The sequence below is a fragment of the Cygnus atratus genome, chromosome 2, assembly GCF_013377495.2.
Source record: "Cygnus atratus isolate AKBS03 ecotype Queensland, Australia chromosome 2, CAtr_DNAZoo_HiC_assembly, whole genome shotgun sequence".
NCBI lineage: Eukaryota > Metazoa > Chordata > Aves > Anseriformes > Anatidae > Cygnus > Cygnus atratus.
The window spans coordinates 44,114,913-44,132,668 of NC_066363.1; the positions used below are offsets into that span (position 1 = coordinate 44,114,913).

A 17,756-nucleotide genomic window follows, 5' to 3' on the forward strand; every position below is an offset into this window, starting at 1 on the left:
CAGTGGTATCAGATGAAGAGGGCCATACAACAACCAAAGATCAGATAAATGACATCAGATTAACGAGACGGACCCCAAGACTAGAGTAACACCCCCCTCTCCCCCAACCAATAAAACACCAACACCACTCCAAAACCCTCAACAACCATCCAGCTCTAAAATCATGATAGCTTCATGACTCAAAGAACACCTGCAGTAATGCTGTGAGAACTGAGACTCATGCTGCCTCAGAGGGAAAGATTTTTAAAAAACTGAGGGTTTACACCACCACCTTGGCTGTCACTAATGATGGAACAGGCTTTGAAAAAACACGTAAGCTTCCATACCCAAGAGAGCAGAAATTCTCAGCACAAGAAGCTCTAATGGGGATGGAGAGCAGGACCAAAACAGCTGCATGTCATGTCTGTGAAGGTTGGTACTGGAGATCTTAACGCTACAGAAGTGGAGAGCTTGGGCAAGTAACAGCTTTGACAAAGGTCCCATTGATTTGCCATTCAGTCCTTCCTCTTCAGGTTGCAGATCCGTAAATAAAGTCTGACTTAAATATTCCATGCCCCAGATATGATTCATGATTTGCAGGTGAAAAAAGAATTCCTGAAGAAATAGGAATGCTAGAGCCAGCTTGCTACAAGCCTCCATCTTGTCATACTGTTGGCAGAAACTTAAAAATGGTAAAGTCAATTATCAGATGTGAAGGCAAAAAACACTTCCCACTAAGAGCAACCATCAAGGGAGAGAGAAAGTTTTCCTTTTCAGTGAAAACGCACAGACACGCAAATGTGAAGCCATATACAAGCTGTTATCTAGCCACAACTAAACCTTCAGCTGTGAGCAACTTGCATAGACTCTCAGTTCTGTGAAGGAAAGGTATCCTAAGTCAGGCATGTCTCATGCGACAAATGATTTTGAAGATATTTTATTCTCACTGCTTTTTACTGGGTGTTTGGGGTAAGGAAATGAAGGCCTAAGGGGCCTTCATTTGGGTGGGACAATATCACAAGGTACTGTAAGGAAGACAAAAGAAAACGTATTACTTTTACAAATTATGAAACAATGTGGAAAACCTCTCACTGGGGAACAGCAGAAACGCTCAATCAAAGCTGTTACCTACATAATAGCACTTGTTGGGAAAGTAGTAACAGCTAGTGCTATGTTCTCCTTAAAAAGGAGAATGCAGATTCTGAGGCTAGAACTTTCTTGTCATATAGTGATGTCATTAAAATACACCTACGTAAGCCATATAGTTAGGAAAAAAACTGCTCTTTTTGTCCTACTATCTGCATTATCATCAACGTAAGTACTTAAAAACACAACTTGAGTTTTGAAGCCTTGCTCTAAGTCAATAAGGCTGAACACAGTGGCAAATACCTTTAGTAATTTTTATTAGTTTTAACAATGATTACTTAAACCACTGAACACCCTCCCCCGAAGTCTTTATTTATTAATTAATGACTACTGAAACAGCCAGACCTTTCCAGCCCATTTCATATTCTCCTGAAGCCATTTTAGAGCAGATGTATGCTCCAAGCTGTAAACTTCTTCCATATTAACATTCACTGTCATACGCTTAAGAAAAAGCTTTGGATCAGATACATGAGCAGCCAGGCTAAGTCTCTCCATTCCTGCTTGATAGTCACTGTTACTCTGAACTGTCTGGTCTTCACATCTGTAAGTGAATTTCCACAAATACAAAATTATGCAACATGCAGGCCCTCCCTCTGCCATTTGCCTCATGGTTTATGCTGGCAACAAGATCACAAAAACATTAACCTAACGCCTTGTGTTCACTTATGATAGATGTTAACTTCTAGACAAATTTTAGCTGATTATTTTGAAGAATTTAATAAGTTAGACTTTAGAATTTAAGAAGTTAAATTTAATAAGTTAGAATTTAATAAGTTAGACATCTTTTTAACATATTTTACAGTACTGAAACGTAATAGGATTTAATGCCAGTGCAAAGCAGGTCTGTAATATTCACATTTCATGAAGAAATGCTCTAGTCTGGGCTGGCAAATTCAGTAAAGGAATGTAAACCATTTTATGAATTGGATATTCCAAGAATTTATGTAACATACTTGAACCCAAAAGGATTACTCATGCTTGGCATGTAATCACTTTTGGAATAAGGATGTGCCTAAGTGACATGCCTATGTTTTTGCAAGAGCAGAATTTACTCTTTAAGCAGACAAGCAGAGGTACGACAGCATACTAGCAAAACTGTCATCTAGCATAGGCTGCAACCTCTACATCAACACATTTTCATAAAAAAATAAATCTCTCTATGGGGTTTAATTTCCTTGTGTGTCAAATTAGCTGAAGAATATATCCTAAATATAATCAGAAAAATTCCTCTGAAGACAAGAATTCTCAAAATGATACTGTTGTTCTGGCCAGCACCGTTTTCCTAATAATTTGATCATACATCAAACTGAGCGTGATTTTTCTTTTCTGCTGCATGCAACATATACATTTCTTATTTTACAGGACATGATTGTTTTGACCTGAAGTAACCACTGTTCGAAACATAAATTTAACATTCCCTTAAAAGACAGCAGAAAAACTTAAAGAAAACAAATTGTGTGTCTTTAAAGGTAAGATGTTCAAAAAAAAAAACAAGGTAAAAAAAAGTCATTCATCAAAAAAAAATTAAGAGATGTATTTCTTGGGATGGGTAGAGCTGAAAGAAGACACAGTACTCAAGTTTGAGATGCCCTCATTTATCCTACTTAACAAATGCAGCTTTGCTATGCAGTTTCACATCTTGATACTGAGCCAAATAACCCCAGAGAAAATAGGGTCTTGAAAAATAAATTACAGGCATAATCCAGTGACAGTGGTTGGTGGTTTATGGACAAGAGGGAAAAGCAGTGAAACAAATTTTTATCTTGCAGTTACTCAGTCTCACAGGAAGGGAAAAAAATCACAATATCAAGATACTCCCTAGAGAGAGAATCAAATAAAATGGCTCCAAGCACTTTCCAAAGAACAGCCAAAAAAGTTGCATTTGCTTTATGAAAGGAGTTAACATTTTGACTGTGCCTTTCTCCTCCGATGCTTAACCACAACACAAGACTCTGTATGCTGAGATGTGAACCTATCCTGTTTTGAAAATACAGGAGTACACTTGTAGCATGCTAGACACATTCAGCTAGGGAACACAGGCCAGTATCACTCAGAACAATTATTTTTTTGCTATGCATGTAGAAAATAAAACCAGAAACACTTACTGTTATATCATCAGTTTGTAAAAAAGGATTAAAAACAAGTTTTTAAACAATTCTCTTTCCTAGCCAATAGGAAATCAACTCTCTCATTAATTACATGTTCACAGTGATAAGTACAATAAATAAGGTACAAGTCTGACACAAACCTTTTCAGTATTATTTGAAGAGACTGAGTAGTAGCCCCTGGACTTTGAATATCGCTGGCATTTGAAACGAGGAATAATTCAATGGCCAACAGCATCTCAACCTCAGACACGTAAAAAGGAATTGGCAAAATTTTGTGATGTAAATTTCCCTCTAGCGGCAGGTAGCAACCCAATGATAAAGCAGCTGTGAGTAAATGCAGAAACATAAGAAATTAAGATTACCAATACTGAACATGGATCTGTTTTCTTCATGCCCAGTAGTAGCCACTGATTCATATTCCCAACTGTTGCTATTTCCCAATAAATATTTTGGTTACAAATAAATTCCTGACATTGACAAAGAAAGTGCTGTTTTCTTCTTACAAGGGAGACTCATTTCTCTCACCCATTTCTCCCCAACACACTGAGCTGCTAATGTTATCCACAGAACATCATGGAAGGATGTTTAAAAAGCAACTTACTTTTGTAGTAGGTTCTAGCTTTACTCCACAAACAACTTCTTCCCAAACCTGTGATTAATCCTCTAAGTAGAAAAAAATCAACAGCTATATTTTTTGAAAGCATGAAGTCTACTGCAGAAGATGAGACCCCAAGGTTCTTGCTCTCAAAACAGGCTTTTATCAGTAGGTTAAAAACGCAGCTGTACTGAGAAACATCAACAGTATCTGAAATGAAAAGAAGAATATTTACTACTGAATTCAAATCAAATCAAAGCCTACTTGCAGAATCGCTTCTCAATGTTGGGGACCAGCACCAAGATCAGGCTTTTTGCTTCTATGAGCAAAATGGCGCAAGGTTGAGATAATTTATGGTAGCACTTTATTCATCAAAATTCTTTTCATACTCATTTAATTTACATTGTGAGAGAGGAAGTATTAAAGTCCAAGTAATAATTTGCTGTGAAAACCAAGAGGATCAGATAAAAATATATTCACTTGCTCAAGACTACAAATAAAATGCTCACCTGATCTCTCAAAATCTGCACCAATAAGAAACATCTTGGTGTCTGAAGTTCTGCTTCTACTCTAGATGGTCTTCCAACTAAGCTAATACTTAAAAGCACACACCGATAATAGGACTGAGATCTACGGAGCCTAAGTGGAGCCTAAGTAACTACCCATCTCAACCTGAAGTACACATCTGAACTTTGTGAGATAAACTGAGCCTAAAAGAGCACTCAATTCAATGTACAGAAGTCTAGGGTGGCTTGCTCAGTTTTCTATCCTATTGTACAGACTGCGTATGCTCTTTAAAAATTTATTGGATCTTCCTTGTGGGCCTGCGTAACTGAGCCAACTGGAGAAAGAGGACACGCATGCAAACTGTGTGCATGAGTGCATGCACGTGTGTGAGGCAAAAGCTGCAGAGTTCAATGACACTACCCTCTTTGGAAAAAAATGAGCTTGTATAAATCCATCTTCTTCAAGAAATGTTACCAGGAAAATGAAGAAAAAGAACAGTACAGAATAATCTGTTACATTTTTAGCTCTTAACACAGCACCTTTCCTTACTTACTTACCAGAACTATTTTGGACACCTGGTAAATTCTGAAGAACTTCCAATGCCTGCCTGTATAAACTCTGCCTCATGTACTTGTGCACTAGTGAACATAACAGATTATGTCGATTGAGGATGTCCTCTTCATCACAGGGCCACAATGGTGTATTCGTGGTCCATTCTGACTCTGCAGCAAAGAATGGCATAGTGTCATTTCTATGAACTAGAACTGCTGGATGCTGTGACTTCTGGCCATTAAGAGTATGCTGTAAACTGTAGCAGAAAACAAACTTCAAAACTTATCATAAATGCAGTTTTTGTTATTACTAACTTATTCCTTATCACTAATACTTCTCAGATGGATTCTCAGAACCTTTTAATTTTAAATAATCCCTTTTATTGAGTATCATGATAGTAAAATGAACTGTCAGGGGCATATCTAACTATATATGTATACAGATATGTACGTATTTATTTAATTATATAAAACAAATGTGAATAGAAAATTTTAGATCCTCAATGTTACTTTATAGAACACCTCCTGTTCTTGTTTATACTTTTGAATTTCTTCTTTCAGTAGGTCAGAATTCCAAAAAGCCAACAACTATGTATTATTTTAATTTATTTTAATAACACAGACCAACGTAACTTGTAGCTGAAAGCTTTCACAAAATGGGACAGTTCAAATTTAAATGTCAAAACTCCATTCTTTGTAAGACGAGTTTACCTCTCAATACCCATGTCGCTCCATCCAAACTTCCAGTTTTAAGAAAAATTTCTGCAGCATTATTAACAATTTGACATCTTGATGCTAAGTTCTCTGCACCAATAAGTCCTTTCAAGACTGTAAAATTTATCTGTAGCTCATGCAATTTATCCAAAACCGTCCTTCCCTAGCATAAGAGTGAGAAAGGAAACAAGGAAGGTCTGAGAAAGCAATGACATGAATGAACACAGAATGCCTACACATTATACAGCACATTTAATTTAGTGACAAAGTTTTGTATATATCAGTTTAGTGACATTATCCAAACTAGGGGGGAGCACGAAAAGGATCACATAGTAAAAATTCTAATGAATAATAGCAGATTTTTTAATTTGTGATTCTGTACACAAAATAAAACAGTCATTGTTCAACAGCTCCCAGCACACTATTCTTTTTAGTATGTTCACAGTATAATGTTCCTACACAGTATTTTAATATGCTTTGTAATTTATTTGCATTTGCTTGCTTTAGCATATTAATATTTTTACTCTTTTGATTCTGTTCAGCCCTATGTAACTTATATAATTCTAAGAAATTCATAAGCCAAACAGAACAGATAATTCTACCCAGCAGGACAAAAAATGGAAGAAGTTGTGCCCATGTGACCAACAGTAAAACAACCAACAACTTTATCATCATATACCAAGCTGATTTTTAGTCTGGTTTCCTAGAAAAGTTTCCTGTCAAACTTCTTTTTCTTCTGCTTTTTAGCTGGCTTTCTCAGTCAAAGATAAAAGAAAGGTAGCAATCTCAAAGATAATGAGTATCTGACCAACCTAAAAAAGTACTGATGAAGCTGAAAAGGGAAACTAAATTAATGTCCCCAGCAAGACAAAGACAGGCAGGATTTAGCACTTGTCATCTGGCAGCAGTTTGCTGGTCAAGCAACACGAACACAACTCCAGCCTAGACATGTTCCAGCTCTTGCTTAGTGGGTGCATCAAAGAAGAAGTGACTTATTAAAAAGCACGGCCAGGTGTGTGTGCACGCAGGTGGCATGGGAAGGAAGGGTGTGGAGGCAGAGGGAAAGGGAGGTTTAGGGAAACAGAGATGTTGACAGAAAATGAAACATACTCATTAAGAAGCTATTTTTTTTGAAAATGCCTTGTGTGTATGCATGTAAGTACTGTGAACTGGCACATGCCCCAGATTCGAGACTTAGATACCTACAGGTATCTGCAATGGTTTATCTCAACATAACGTGTAAAAGAATACAAACTAAATGATTGCAGTTATCATTTATGGTTAGATCAAATCCTTCATCCTGTCTTATTTTCTGGACTACTTTTTTGAAGAAGCAAGACAGGGCATCAAGAAGATAGCCCCTAATCACAGGATTACGGACTTATTTCATAGATACAATGGAGCAAAGCTGGTTGGAAAGAAGTAGTAATGACAGTTCTAGTTCATCCCTGAAGCGGAGATCAATTTGGAGGTTGTCAGTTCTGATAAAAATCACTCGGAGCACAACCTCATTCACACTCCAATATGGTCATCACAGGTTGTCTGTGAGGCTATTTGAGGATCTTGGAGAGCAGTCTATTGAGAGAGGGATTTGACACCCTGTCAAAGGAGTGATGATCTTTTGCTCTATACATAAAAAAAAAAGTAGTAACGTAAGAACTGCCTGCTCTTAGTAACCTCTATCATACAAGAGAAACAATACACATGCTTTTGACACTTTGCACCTCTGATGTCAGGAAATGAAGATGAACTTCCTGGGAATATGAGATCCTACAACCAAATATCAAGATCTCTCCTTACAGGAGATCTTGAAAAATAGCTCAGTATGAAGGTATTTCCCTGCAAACACTGAATATATGCTGCCTCTGCTGAAGACGACAGCCAGAAAACAAGCCAAACTAAGCTCTTAAATGAGAAACAAGAGCGCTAACCACTTCTCAATGACAAGAATTTAGACCACCTCAACAGAGGCCAGGAACCTCCCAAGTATTCTACAAGCGAGTACTGTGGAACAAAAACACTTTAAAAATTCTAGTGCGGTACTAAAAAACTGCTAGTGCAAAGCCCCCTTCCTTCCCCTTACTCTCAAAACAGCGTCACACTGTGCTGTGGCACTCTTTTGTGACGGGTGCAACCAGCGTGCCGTAGCTCGATCAGGACCTGTTAGAGACCCTTCTACACTACACACTGATGCTGCAAAATTTCTCGTTCATCAAAACGTGTGTACCATGTCTAAACCAAGCACCTTTATCCGGTATCCCCTGGGACTTGGGGTGGCCCTGGAAGCAGACAGCAGCGCATGGGTTTCACGTAACAGAATTCTTCAGGGTCATGCCTTATAGGTAGTAGTTCAAAAGACATTTTAGTTCTTTAATGCAAACTAGAAAGGGTTCCCCAAGTCTAAAAAGACAAAAGGGGACAGGGAGAGTTTAATTTTGTTTGTAAAAATACATCCTTGAAATCATGTATAGGATGAGAAATGTCCCAGTACAGAATAATTATTACTTGCAAGGATCAGCCCTAATGACAGAAAGACAAATTCAGAATACAATCACTGACCAAAATACATCCCAGAAGCACTGGTGCTTCAAATTCTCCCTCCCATTCGCACTGGTCATGCTGCACTGTATAGGGGAGGCAGATTGGTATAAACTGCTTCCTTCCACAGTGAAAAAGAAGAATACAACATCGGAGCAGAGCTTGCTGCAGTGAACTTATGATCAATTACTGCATGAGTCCTAAAGAGTGGAAAACATCCAGTGAAAGGTCTACTCTCTTAACACTGGCTCATCGTAATATTGGACAGCAGGAAAGGACTGTAAAGGGTATTTCTTTGTGAGGTTCAACTCTCTGTTAAGATTCACACAGCTCATAAATCCAAATCTGGCAAGATGTGTGAAATGAAAAAGAACCCCAGAAGAAAAGCCTTTCCAGTAACATTCTGGGGAAGCACTACCAAAGGCAGCAGGAGCCCTGCTATGCCTCTCTCCTGTCTTCTCGACCTTAGCCATTCCATCTGAGGTCAGGCTCATAAGAATTGGTGCAGGAAATATTTCTTGAGTTGGGCGGTATTGGAATACAGCAGCATTACCAGGTGGAGGAAAATGGCGTTTGTGGTAAACCAGGTTGGTCCAGAACCTCAGGAAGATTGGTCTCTTAACCCTCATTCATCCCTACCTCAGAAAAGGCAAAGCTGACCCTGAGCAATCAAGTTTCTAGGTTGCAAGACCAATTTATGACAGACTTTACCAGACAGAAATATGTCTTCTACCAGACAGAAATATTTATGTGCTTTTGTCTTGAACCACACTGCATTCTTCTACCAAGCAGTACGAATACCTTGTACATCCGTCACTACAAGGAAAACAATTTCCACAATCTGTATATTTTGCTCATATAAAAGCTGTAATTACATAATGTATGAAAAATAAAAGTGTATTCGTTCTCACAAGCAACTTCCTCCACTCTAATCAACAAAGCAAGCAAGAAAAAATCCCCACACATGCAAAGCTCAGAAGACTACTGCCCAGAAAGGCACAATAAAATGCTTTGATCCAGCTGGACAACTAAGAAGCACTAAGATTGTGGGGAGGCAGGTGGCACATCCAGATACTCTACTAGAGAAACAGTTTAGCATCTAGTAAGGTAAAGACAAATGCTTTTTCTTCCAAACAGGTTACTATAGTCCAGTGTACCTTTCTCCACTGTAGTACTTTGCGATAAGAATTCATCATGCTTATGCCAGTCCTTCCAATGAAAATCCTGTCTGCTTCATTACATGTCAAACTTGTTATTACTTGAAAGAAAAAATATGTATTATTTTTGTTTTCACATGTAAATGCAGTTTCAAAGAACTTGATCCCAGAACTTACACTTGAAAAACACAGTCATTGTGAAAATATTAAAAATATTTTATGAAATACCTGGCATTAAATCTAATAATTTCCTAAGTCTGACAATAACAATAGTTTATTCGGACGTTATTTTCTCTAGTTTATCCATAAGATGCTTGGACAAGTAATGGCATAAGTTAGTAACATCATAACTTAGCAACATCATTACTTGTAAATATGCTCTCAATTTTCTGGCACTATGAAGAAACAATGGCAGTTATAGATCTGGGTAACTGCAAGTTTTTCCAAGCCATATTATTTACGTTGGAAGCATTGCTGGCACTGTAGAACAGTGGTTTCCAGTGTGGGATGGTACACACACAATTCTTCCCACACAGATGCGGGAAAGTATTTTTTGTGCCATTGATAAATTAAATATAAATTTTAAAATAGTGTTTATTTCATCTTTATTTCATCCTTTTTTACATTTCTGTTTTGATGTATGTTTTATAATGCACATAATGTATTAGTGCAGTAGTACACGTATATAATTTATAAATAAATACACATTAAGTAAGTGTTCAAAAATTTTTTACTGATGGGGTGTCTATCAGTTTGGAGACCACTGCTCTAGAGAAGACAGACCAAGTTTCAAGCTCCATCAAAGCCTTTTTTCTGTGTCATAAATGGAAGAAGTTTTATACTATGAAAGTCTGTAATCAGAAAGGTCGTGTCACATAACTGAAATAAATATTCATCAGGTTTTAGTAGTTAATACAGGTTGAAAAAGATTTGACTCATCCATTATACAAAGCTTTAATATCCCACTGACACTTACGTCACTGAGCCTCCGTCTTCGACAATCTTATTAGGGGGAAGGATGCAGATAAGTAAATGAAGAGGCATTGAGTGGAAAGTGGAAAGAAAACCTGCTAGAAATACTAAAAAAACTAGGTGTTTTGAGGACCCTGCCCTTGCAGAAATTCTTGGTTCTTTAGGGGACTGAGAAATTCTGAAAATCCAAATTGCTAATACCCAAAGAAACCAAACTAACCAAACGAAAGATATATACCTGATGTAATCCTGTTCAATGTGTTTTTATATGTACTAGTACATGCAGCTGTATTTACAGCTCTGAAGTTTATTTATGCTATTAAGAGTGTTGCACTTCAGATGACAAAAATTAAACATGCTTGCCTTTGTCCTGAGAACAGGACATTCTTTCTTAAAGACCAGGAGTTTTGGTTTCTCTTTGTAATCTGACAGAGCTCATGCATGCTTCTTTCAGAACAAGTAGCTCTTTAAAGTGTAAGCACCACAGATTTTACTTCTGCCAGAAAATGACTTCTGTTGATTATTTCAGCTGCCTGTATTTGCATGTAAAGAAATTCTGAATATTATTAGATGAAAGTAACTAATATGAAGAAAAGTCAGTACATGATTTTGTTTTCCACCTCAAGCAATAAAGCATTTACCCCATCTTAATTTTACCTGCATCAGCAAAATCGCAAAAAGGAACTCCTGGTCTGTCTTTCTCAGAATCTCTCGTTAGTATTTCAGCAATACATAAAGACAATTTCTGAAGGTCATCAAAATGTTCACATCCGGTTCTTGCATTAACATACAAAGTTCCCATCTTACTCCAATCATTTTTTTCCTTGCAATGCTATGAAAAGACGAGTGACAAATATAAGCAAACCTGCTTCCAGAACACCAAACAGAATATACTGAAATTCAAGAGATAATCCTGAGTCAGACTTAAAGCAGAAAACAATGCAGCTAATATATACGCTGTGTCCTATGACATTACTGAATGTATTCTGATTTATGACATTTTACTTAACAGAGTACCACCCATTTCTTAAAGGAACAGATCAGAGTCTAGAGAAGTTAATCTGAGGAGATTATAACCAAATACAGACATTTCTAATGACATGACAATTAAACCTCAATGTTTTATATTCTTCTCTCTCAACACTTGTATTTTTATAACATATTACATATTTTTATAACATATTAAAATTTTGTTAGCGTCACCAAACCCATTTTCTTTCATCAAGGATTAAGTTAACTTGAATCCTCCTGTCAATATAGGCTAGGAATAATCACACGTCTGGTCCTCATGAGACACTCACCACTCTGGTGTAACTTTTCTGAGAGGTTTAGGGCTCAGGCTACATTTACGTACTGTAATCTAGAGGCACATGCCGCATATGCACATGCACTTAGAAAAAGTTAAATTTAAACCATGTGGGTCAGGATACCATTGGTAACAGTATAGGGCTGTGTTGCAGGGCCTGCAGGTAAGCTAACTGAGATGAGATCTGTGCCAACATGGAATTACAGAGGTTTTCAGGAACTGACTGGAGAAAATTGTGACCAGCCCTGGTCACAGTCCCGGTTCTTGCCTTCTTAAATTTAGGTTTCAGGATCTGTGCAATAAGTGTAGTAATATGTAAACTATACTATAATTGTTCATAAGAAGTAATTTGTCTCTCAGTGTGAAAAACGCAGTAGCCTATTAAAGAAGTTATGCTGTAGTATTTTCCTATTCTTCAAAATAACCTGCCTTTCACAATTATGCCTTTTTATATAAGGTATTGATTCTGCTGAAGTATTAAGTAATTTTTGGTGAGAAATGATATATCATTACTAATTACAAGCACAACAAAAAATTGCTGACAATTCTAAGATTTTTGAATTAGATGCAGAACTAGGATAAAAGCTACAAGTATGTAAATTAAAATAAGTACTGACATCACAGAAAAGCCAGACAGTTTTTCCCTGCATGTTAATCTTTCCCAAAAACTGTTTTACATAGAAATGTATTATCATCACATTAATTTAAAATGACGTAAAAATTGCTATTTTATGTACGTTTAAAAAAGTCGTGATTTAAGCATTCCATAAGGCTTAAAAGATGCACACTGTACCTGAATTTCAATCATTACCAAATTGCAGTCAAAGAGCCAGTTGCTTTTAAAATGTCTTTCCTGAAATCTTCAATGGGAAAAAAATATTAAAACTTATTTTTAACACACCCTATTGAACTAAACTATGAACTAGCAGGTGATCAACAATTTATCATATTTGGATCATAAACTGACGTAATTTTTTATTTGATTTACTACACATAATATACAAAATGGACACTGAAAACAGACATTCACAATCATGCCGAAGGGAGTCAGTACATGTGCTATGCAAATAACTGAAGAGAGCTGTTTTCCACAGATAATATTCCTTTCTCTTGGTACAAATGTAACTGAACAGGCAGGAATAAGACTTGCAATACATTAAGTAAATGCAGACCTCATTGTGCATGTCTGACAAAACGGTTAAAAAAACAAAAGAAGTTGATTACACGAACCAAAGTGTAATTCAGCTTCAAATACCTCAGAATTAAATGGTTTATTCTGATGCTGCCACTGGAACAATGAATCCACCTACCCAGTGTGATGCTAGCATGCAGATACACTTCACCTACACATGAACGAGCTAGCATGTGTAGTTGAAGCAGTAAAGCTGCTCAGACTTCACAGACACAAACTCTTTCTCAGTTTGTGCTGAAAGCACAATACATACCGAGGCAACTTGGAAAGGGTCATTCCTTTGTGAATGAGATTCCTGATCTGAAAAGTGAAATCACCTCCAACACATGTGGTAAACTGCACGTATAAAACACTGAGATCTGTAGTTGAAAGGTATTCTATGGGAAAAGTATGAAAAGCAGCAAACAACTTCTAGAGTGCTTTCTCTTGAAACAGTGATGGCTTGGTTTTACAGAGTGGATGCCTGCCGCATGTTTGGTTTCCTTTAAGAATCGAATCTTCGTTTATGAACCACAAATTTAGTTTCTCAACTTGTGTGTGCATATGTGATGGAGAAAATGGAAACGAAAAAACTTGGGCAAGTGATGGGAAACATCAACAGTTTTGGAACAGGTGTGGGCTCTGATTTCACATTTTGCCCAGCATAATCTAGTGATACTAAAAAAAAAATCACCCTCCTTGACACTTGTCTTGTGGAGGCACATGTGTTTAAGATGCACAGTAAATGAAACTAGAAGACTACTTCAGATTATAACTAACAATTTACTGCCTACATGATTTTTATTGCAGAAGTACTGTTTGCTTATGCTGGCCTAAAATATATATTAAATCATGACATTTCTAATTTGACTACACTTGTACAAATTTCTCCAAATAGTTGGGAACAGCATCCCATCAGACTGTACTATGACAATATTCAAAAGGCTAATCATAACTGCAGTCTGAATCTAAGTCTTGGGTAATGATCCTTGATCTCTGAAGCACGGCAAATTGACAGCATTTGAAAATACAGTTGGGCACAACATGGTTGTATTTTACTCCAAACCCCTAAATTTACACTTTCTAATCACCTTGTAAGTTTTTACATAAATTTATAAAATAGAACCTGAAGAAGGAACTAGACAGATATAACTATAAAAATAGCTCCTTAAAGGCATACCTGGATTTTATGTTCAAAACAACATTTATTTCCTGGCTGGAAACTTGCAATTGTTGAAGGAGTTTAGTAATGTAATTAAAATGTTCAAACTCAAGAAACATGCCAGCATCAATGAGCTGTAATATCAAACAGGGGGAAGAAAAGTAAGCATACAAGAATTGTCATCGTGTATTTCCACAGCCAAGCATCAGTGAAAAACACGTCACACTGAATCTCAGTTAAAAACCCATATCAAACATTCAGCTAGCCCCAGTTTAACTTTTAAAAAATACCATTGAAAGAATATTTAAAAAATATCTTGCATTTTAAAACAGGCAAGCTATTTTCAGAAATTCCTTTAAATAGTAGTACAATCAAACTCATACCTTACGAAAGGTACTGATTAATTTAGGCACAGCATTTCTTATATTCAAAGAAGCCACATGCTCGAAAACTTTCAGAAGAACATCCACAGCCGGCTATAATTTAGACAAAAAAGCACAATTAGTTTTATGTCTTTGTTCAACTAGAAAGGTTAGAGTTTTTAAAATAGGGGATTACAAATTTTTTCTTCAAGAATTAAGTACCGAAGTAAAAACAAACTTATTACTACAAATGGTATTGCCCCCAAAACTGAGAAACTATGGATCAAAAATTTTCAAAATATTTCAAGGCTACCTACCAGTGTATTAACCTGTACAGCTACACGCAGTATCTGAAATACTTCTTGCAACAAACAGTTCTTGAGCAAACAAACGAGAAGATCATTCAGCACTTGAAAAGCAAAATCCTCACCAGGAGTAACTTCTCTGTAATACCTGACAAATATTTGGACTGAAAAAGCAATTAAAATAATTTCACTTCGGGGGCACTGATGCTTTCTAAACAAGTTATTACCTTAAATTTTAAAAGCAGTGTAACAACTCTTAATTATCCAGGATATTATGGCACTGAGATATGGAGAAGAATAAGTAAAAGGAAAGACTGAACACAACGTTAACATTACTAAACCAAGACTGACTGTTCTGAAATACCTCCCATCATTGAGCTGAACTTCTGGAGGTTCAGGCAGGCAACATTACTACAGAGGGTGCAACAGGATCCCATGTTCATAGTGTACTACATCCTACTAAGCTTTCAAAAACATAGGTAAAAACAGAATGACTGTCCAGACTAAAATTTAGCCCTTTCTGACTCAACTCATAGGCTCATATGGATTTGAATCAACTCTGGTCTCTAAAATGTGTTGATTTTAATTGTCTGCATATGTAACAGTGTGAAAGGACTAAATTAAAGCTGTTTGGATGCTATAACAGCACTTCATTTAATGCACTTAATTCTGAAGTTTTGGGATTTGTAATATTTAGTTAGGGTGTTGTTCAAAACTGCCTTAACAAAATCTTCATCCTGTTAAACCTTTCCCCTTGCCCCAGTATCTATTCTAAAGTCTAGATCATTTGCTAGGGAAGTAAGATTTTTAACAACCTCCTGAGATAACTGCGTATCGAAACACACATCCTCAATGGGAAACTGGTACATGAAAAACACAGGGATTCCTACTAAATGAGAACTTTATTCATTGTTGGAAGTGTCATCTATTTTTCTCCCAAGTCTACTTGTTTTAAATAAGCTAGATATCAGATATGCATAAAAAGATACTTATCATACCTGCACGTTTTAGAAGGCCTTTTTCTTTGATACTAATGTATGTCTTAAGTATTGCCATGCAAATCTAGAGGAAAAAAAAAACACAGTCAAACATTACCTCAGTTTATGCCAAACTATCCACGAACATGAGTTGTACCAGGAAACAATCTCTACATTGCTTCTAACTATTTGACCCATACGTACCAACATATGCTGTAAGAAGGTAATTGGGTCTGAAGGCAAAGGCACTTTCAAAGGACAGCAAATCAAACAGAAAATGACATACATGAAATGTTTGGGAGAGGAGCTGCTGGAATCACAACTGCATGCGTGTGTGTGTATACTCGTAGCAAACGAAAAAAGGATTTTGAAAATACCTGGAATTGGTAAAAATGTGGCACACTAAACAAACAGAACAGCAAAGAGGTGAAACTGAAAGCACGATAAAAATTACACGAATGCACCAAGTCATCGAGAACTGAAGTTGCTAATAGATGGCTGAAATGTTTTTGTCTTAACATCTTAAGCTGCTTTAAAAATACATTAACCTCAGCTTTGTGATACACGTTCTGCTGTAGCTCTGCAGATGAAAAAGTAAAAACTACTTAGGTTAAATCTTAGAATTCCAAGATTCCGAGTTAGGAAAAAAAAAACACAAAAAAAACACAAAAACAACAATACCCTTTTGCATCCCCTTTGTCACTTCTGAAAAATTGACAATCTTTCTGCAAAACATTTTAAAATGGGTCTTACATTTCATACTATTTTGTGAAATAACAAGCAATCAAGAGACACAACCCCCCCTGCCCCCCAACTGTAGATGTGTTATTGCAGAACTGAATTGGGTTTATTTTTAAACGAAACTTCAAGATTAGACAGGATCCACTCACTGAGTGTGTTACAGTGAATGAATTATCATGAAAGCAGGAGATACTGGCTTGTGGCCAAGACATCTTTAAGATTATTAACCTTTTCAGATCACCAAGGCAAACAACACAAAATTGTACATTTAAATACACTGACTATAAAGGTTATTATTTTTATTTTCAAACAGCATCATAATGTTGTTGAACTGTGGCCTAAGCTACCCCTTGTGGAAAATCAGGTAGTATGTTTGATCTTTAATATGTATGTGCTGTCACTCTTGCAAGGGGTTAACTCTTTTAATCCAAATCCAAAATCCCAGGTGGCTGAGGGCATTTCCAAAACAAACTTTAGCACATGCTTACAGTATGTAAATTAGTTTGCTTTCTTTAGGAATCTGTTTTCCTCCTCCTTTGGACTGACTGCCAAAAAAAGCCAAGATTGCATCTGGAGCTCTGACTGTTCCAACTATTAGTGAAATTGCTTGGAAAATCCAGTTGTAGTAGGATTTAATCATGGGACATGTTACACTACATGCATAAAAGAAGTGAACTGTGTGCTTCATTTACAGCTTCTAGGAGGCTTCAGTTGATTTAATTGTTTAAATTTAAAGTTATAACTGAATCTATAGACCACGTAAAATGTGAGAATCTCTAAACTTTGAGTTAATCGTAACAGGTTTAAAATGAAGCTACATGAAACTAGAAAGAGACAAAATTACATTTAAAAAAAGTAGCATGGATCACACTATTCTGTCACCCACCAGCTGATTCGATAAATCACTTGATATGACAATTTAATAAGAAATGTAACAAAATGGCCGTTTATCTTCTAAAAGCAGCTGGCTGCCCAGTAAAACAGTTTTACTACAGTAACACAGAGGTGCTTAAATTACAAGAACAATCATCAAAATTCATGAAATCTTTCAGCATCTGTCAGTGTGCGCGCTGATGTTTAGTAAGAGGGAAAACCTCATGCTGCAGCCCTTTACTCAGTGAGATCAAAACCAGGATCCTTTTTACAAGAGGTTCTTTTCTTGCAAGATACTAGCACCTTTAAGATGTACATTCCATAATAAATGTGGCTGAAGCCAACCAACAAAAAATTATTTAAAGGTCATTAGAGATAGCGATAATAGGACAGCACAATTAGGTCTGTTTTCTTTAAGAAGCCAAATAAAAAGCATCGGCCAGTTCTAATGTTTTATTGGGACAGAGTTCCCAGCTTCTCATCTGCTACCTGGACCCTGAATCTGACGTGTTGTTGCAGATCCTATGTGGAGCAGGGACTGTTCTCATGCTAACAGAAGTCATGAGCTCCCAGCCTTTGCTATCACGGCCGT

At 36.7% G+C, this 17,756-nt stretch overlaps 1 protein-coding gene across 1 annotated transcript in view; it reads right to left on the bottom strand.

Annotated features, from left to right (window-relative positions):
- Positions 1 to 1,452: 1,452 nt before the first annotated feature.
- The window catches only part of TOPAZ1 (testis and ovary specific TOPAZ 1), a 36,494-nt gene continuing 20,190 nt past the window's right edge, over positions 1,453 to 17,756 (bottom strand). The window contains exons 6-17 of the mRNA XM_050708473.1: positions 15,572 to 15,635; positions 14,586 to 14,737; positions 14,290 to 14,382; positions 13,925 to 14,040; positions 12,367 to 12,433; positions 10,925 to 11,099; positions 9,296 to 9,396; positions 5,598 to 5,763; positions 4,893 to 5,057; positions 3,835 to 4,038; positions 3,374 to 3,557; positions 1,453 to 1,666 (exon numbers count right to left, since the gene is read on the bottom strand). Coding sequence (XP_050564430.1) covers positions 1,453 to 1,666; positions 3,374 to 3,557; positions 3,835 to 4,038; positions 4,893 to 5,057; positions 5,598 to 5,763; positions 9,296 to 9,396; positions 10,925 to 11,099; positions 12,367 to 12,433; positions 13,925 to 14,040; positions 14,290 to 14,382; positions 14,586 to 14,737; positions 15,572 to 15,635 — 1,701 coding nt within the window. The remainder of the gene's footprint in view (positions 1,667 to 3,373; positions 3,558 to 3,834; positions 4,039 to 4,892; positions 5,058 to 5,597; positions 5,764 to 9,295; positions 9,397 to 10,924; positions 11,100 to 12,366; positions 12,434 to 13,924; positions 14,041 to 14,289; positions 14,383 to 14,585; positions 14,738 to 15,571; positions 15,636 to 17,756) is intronic.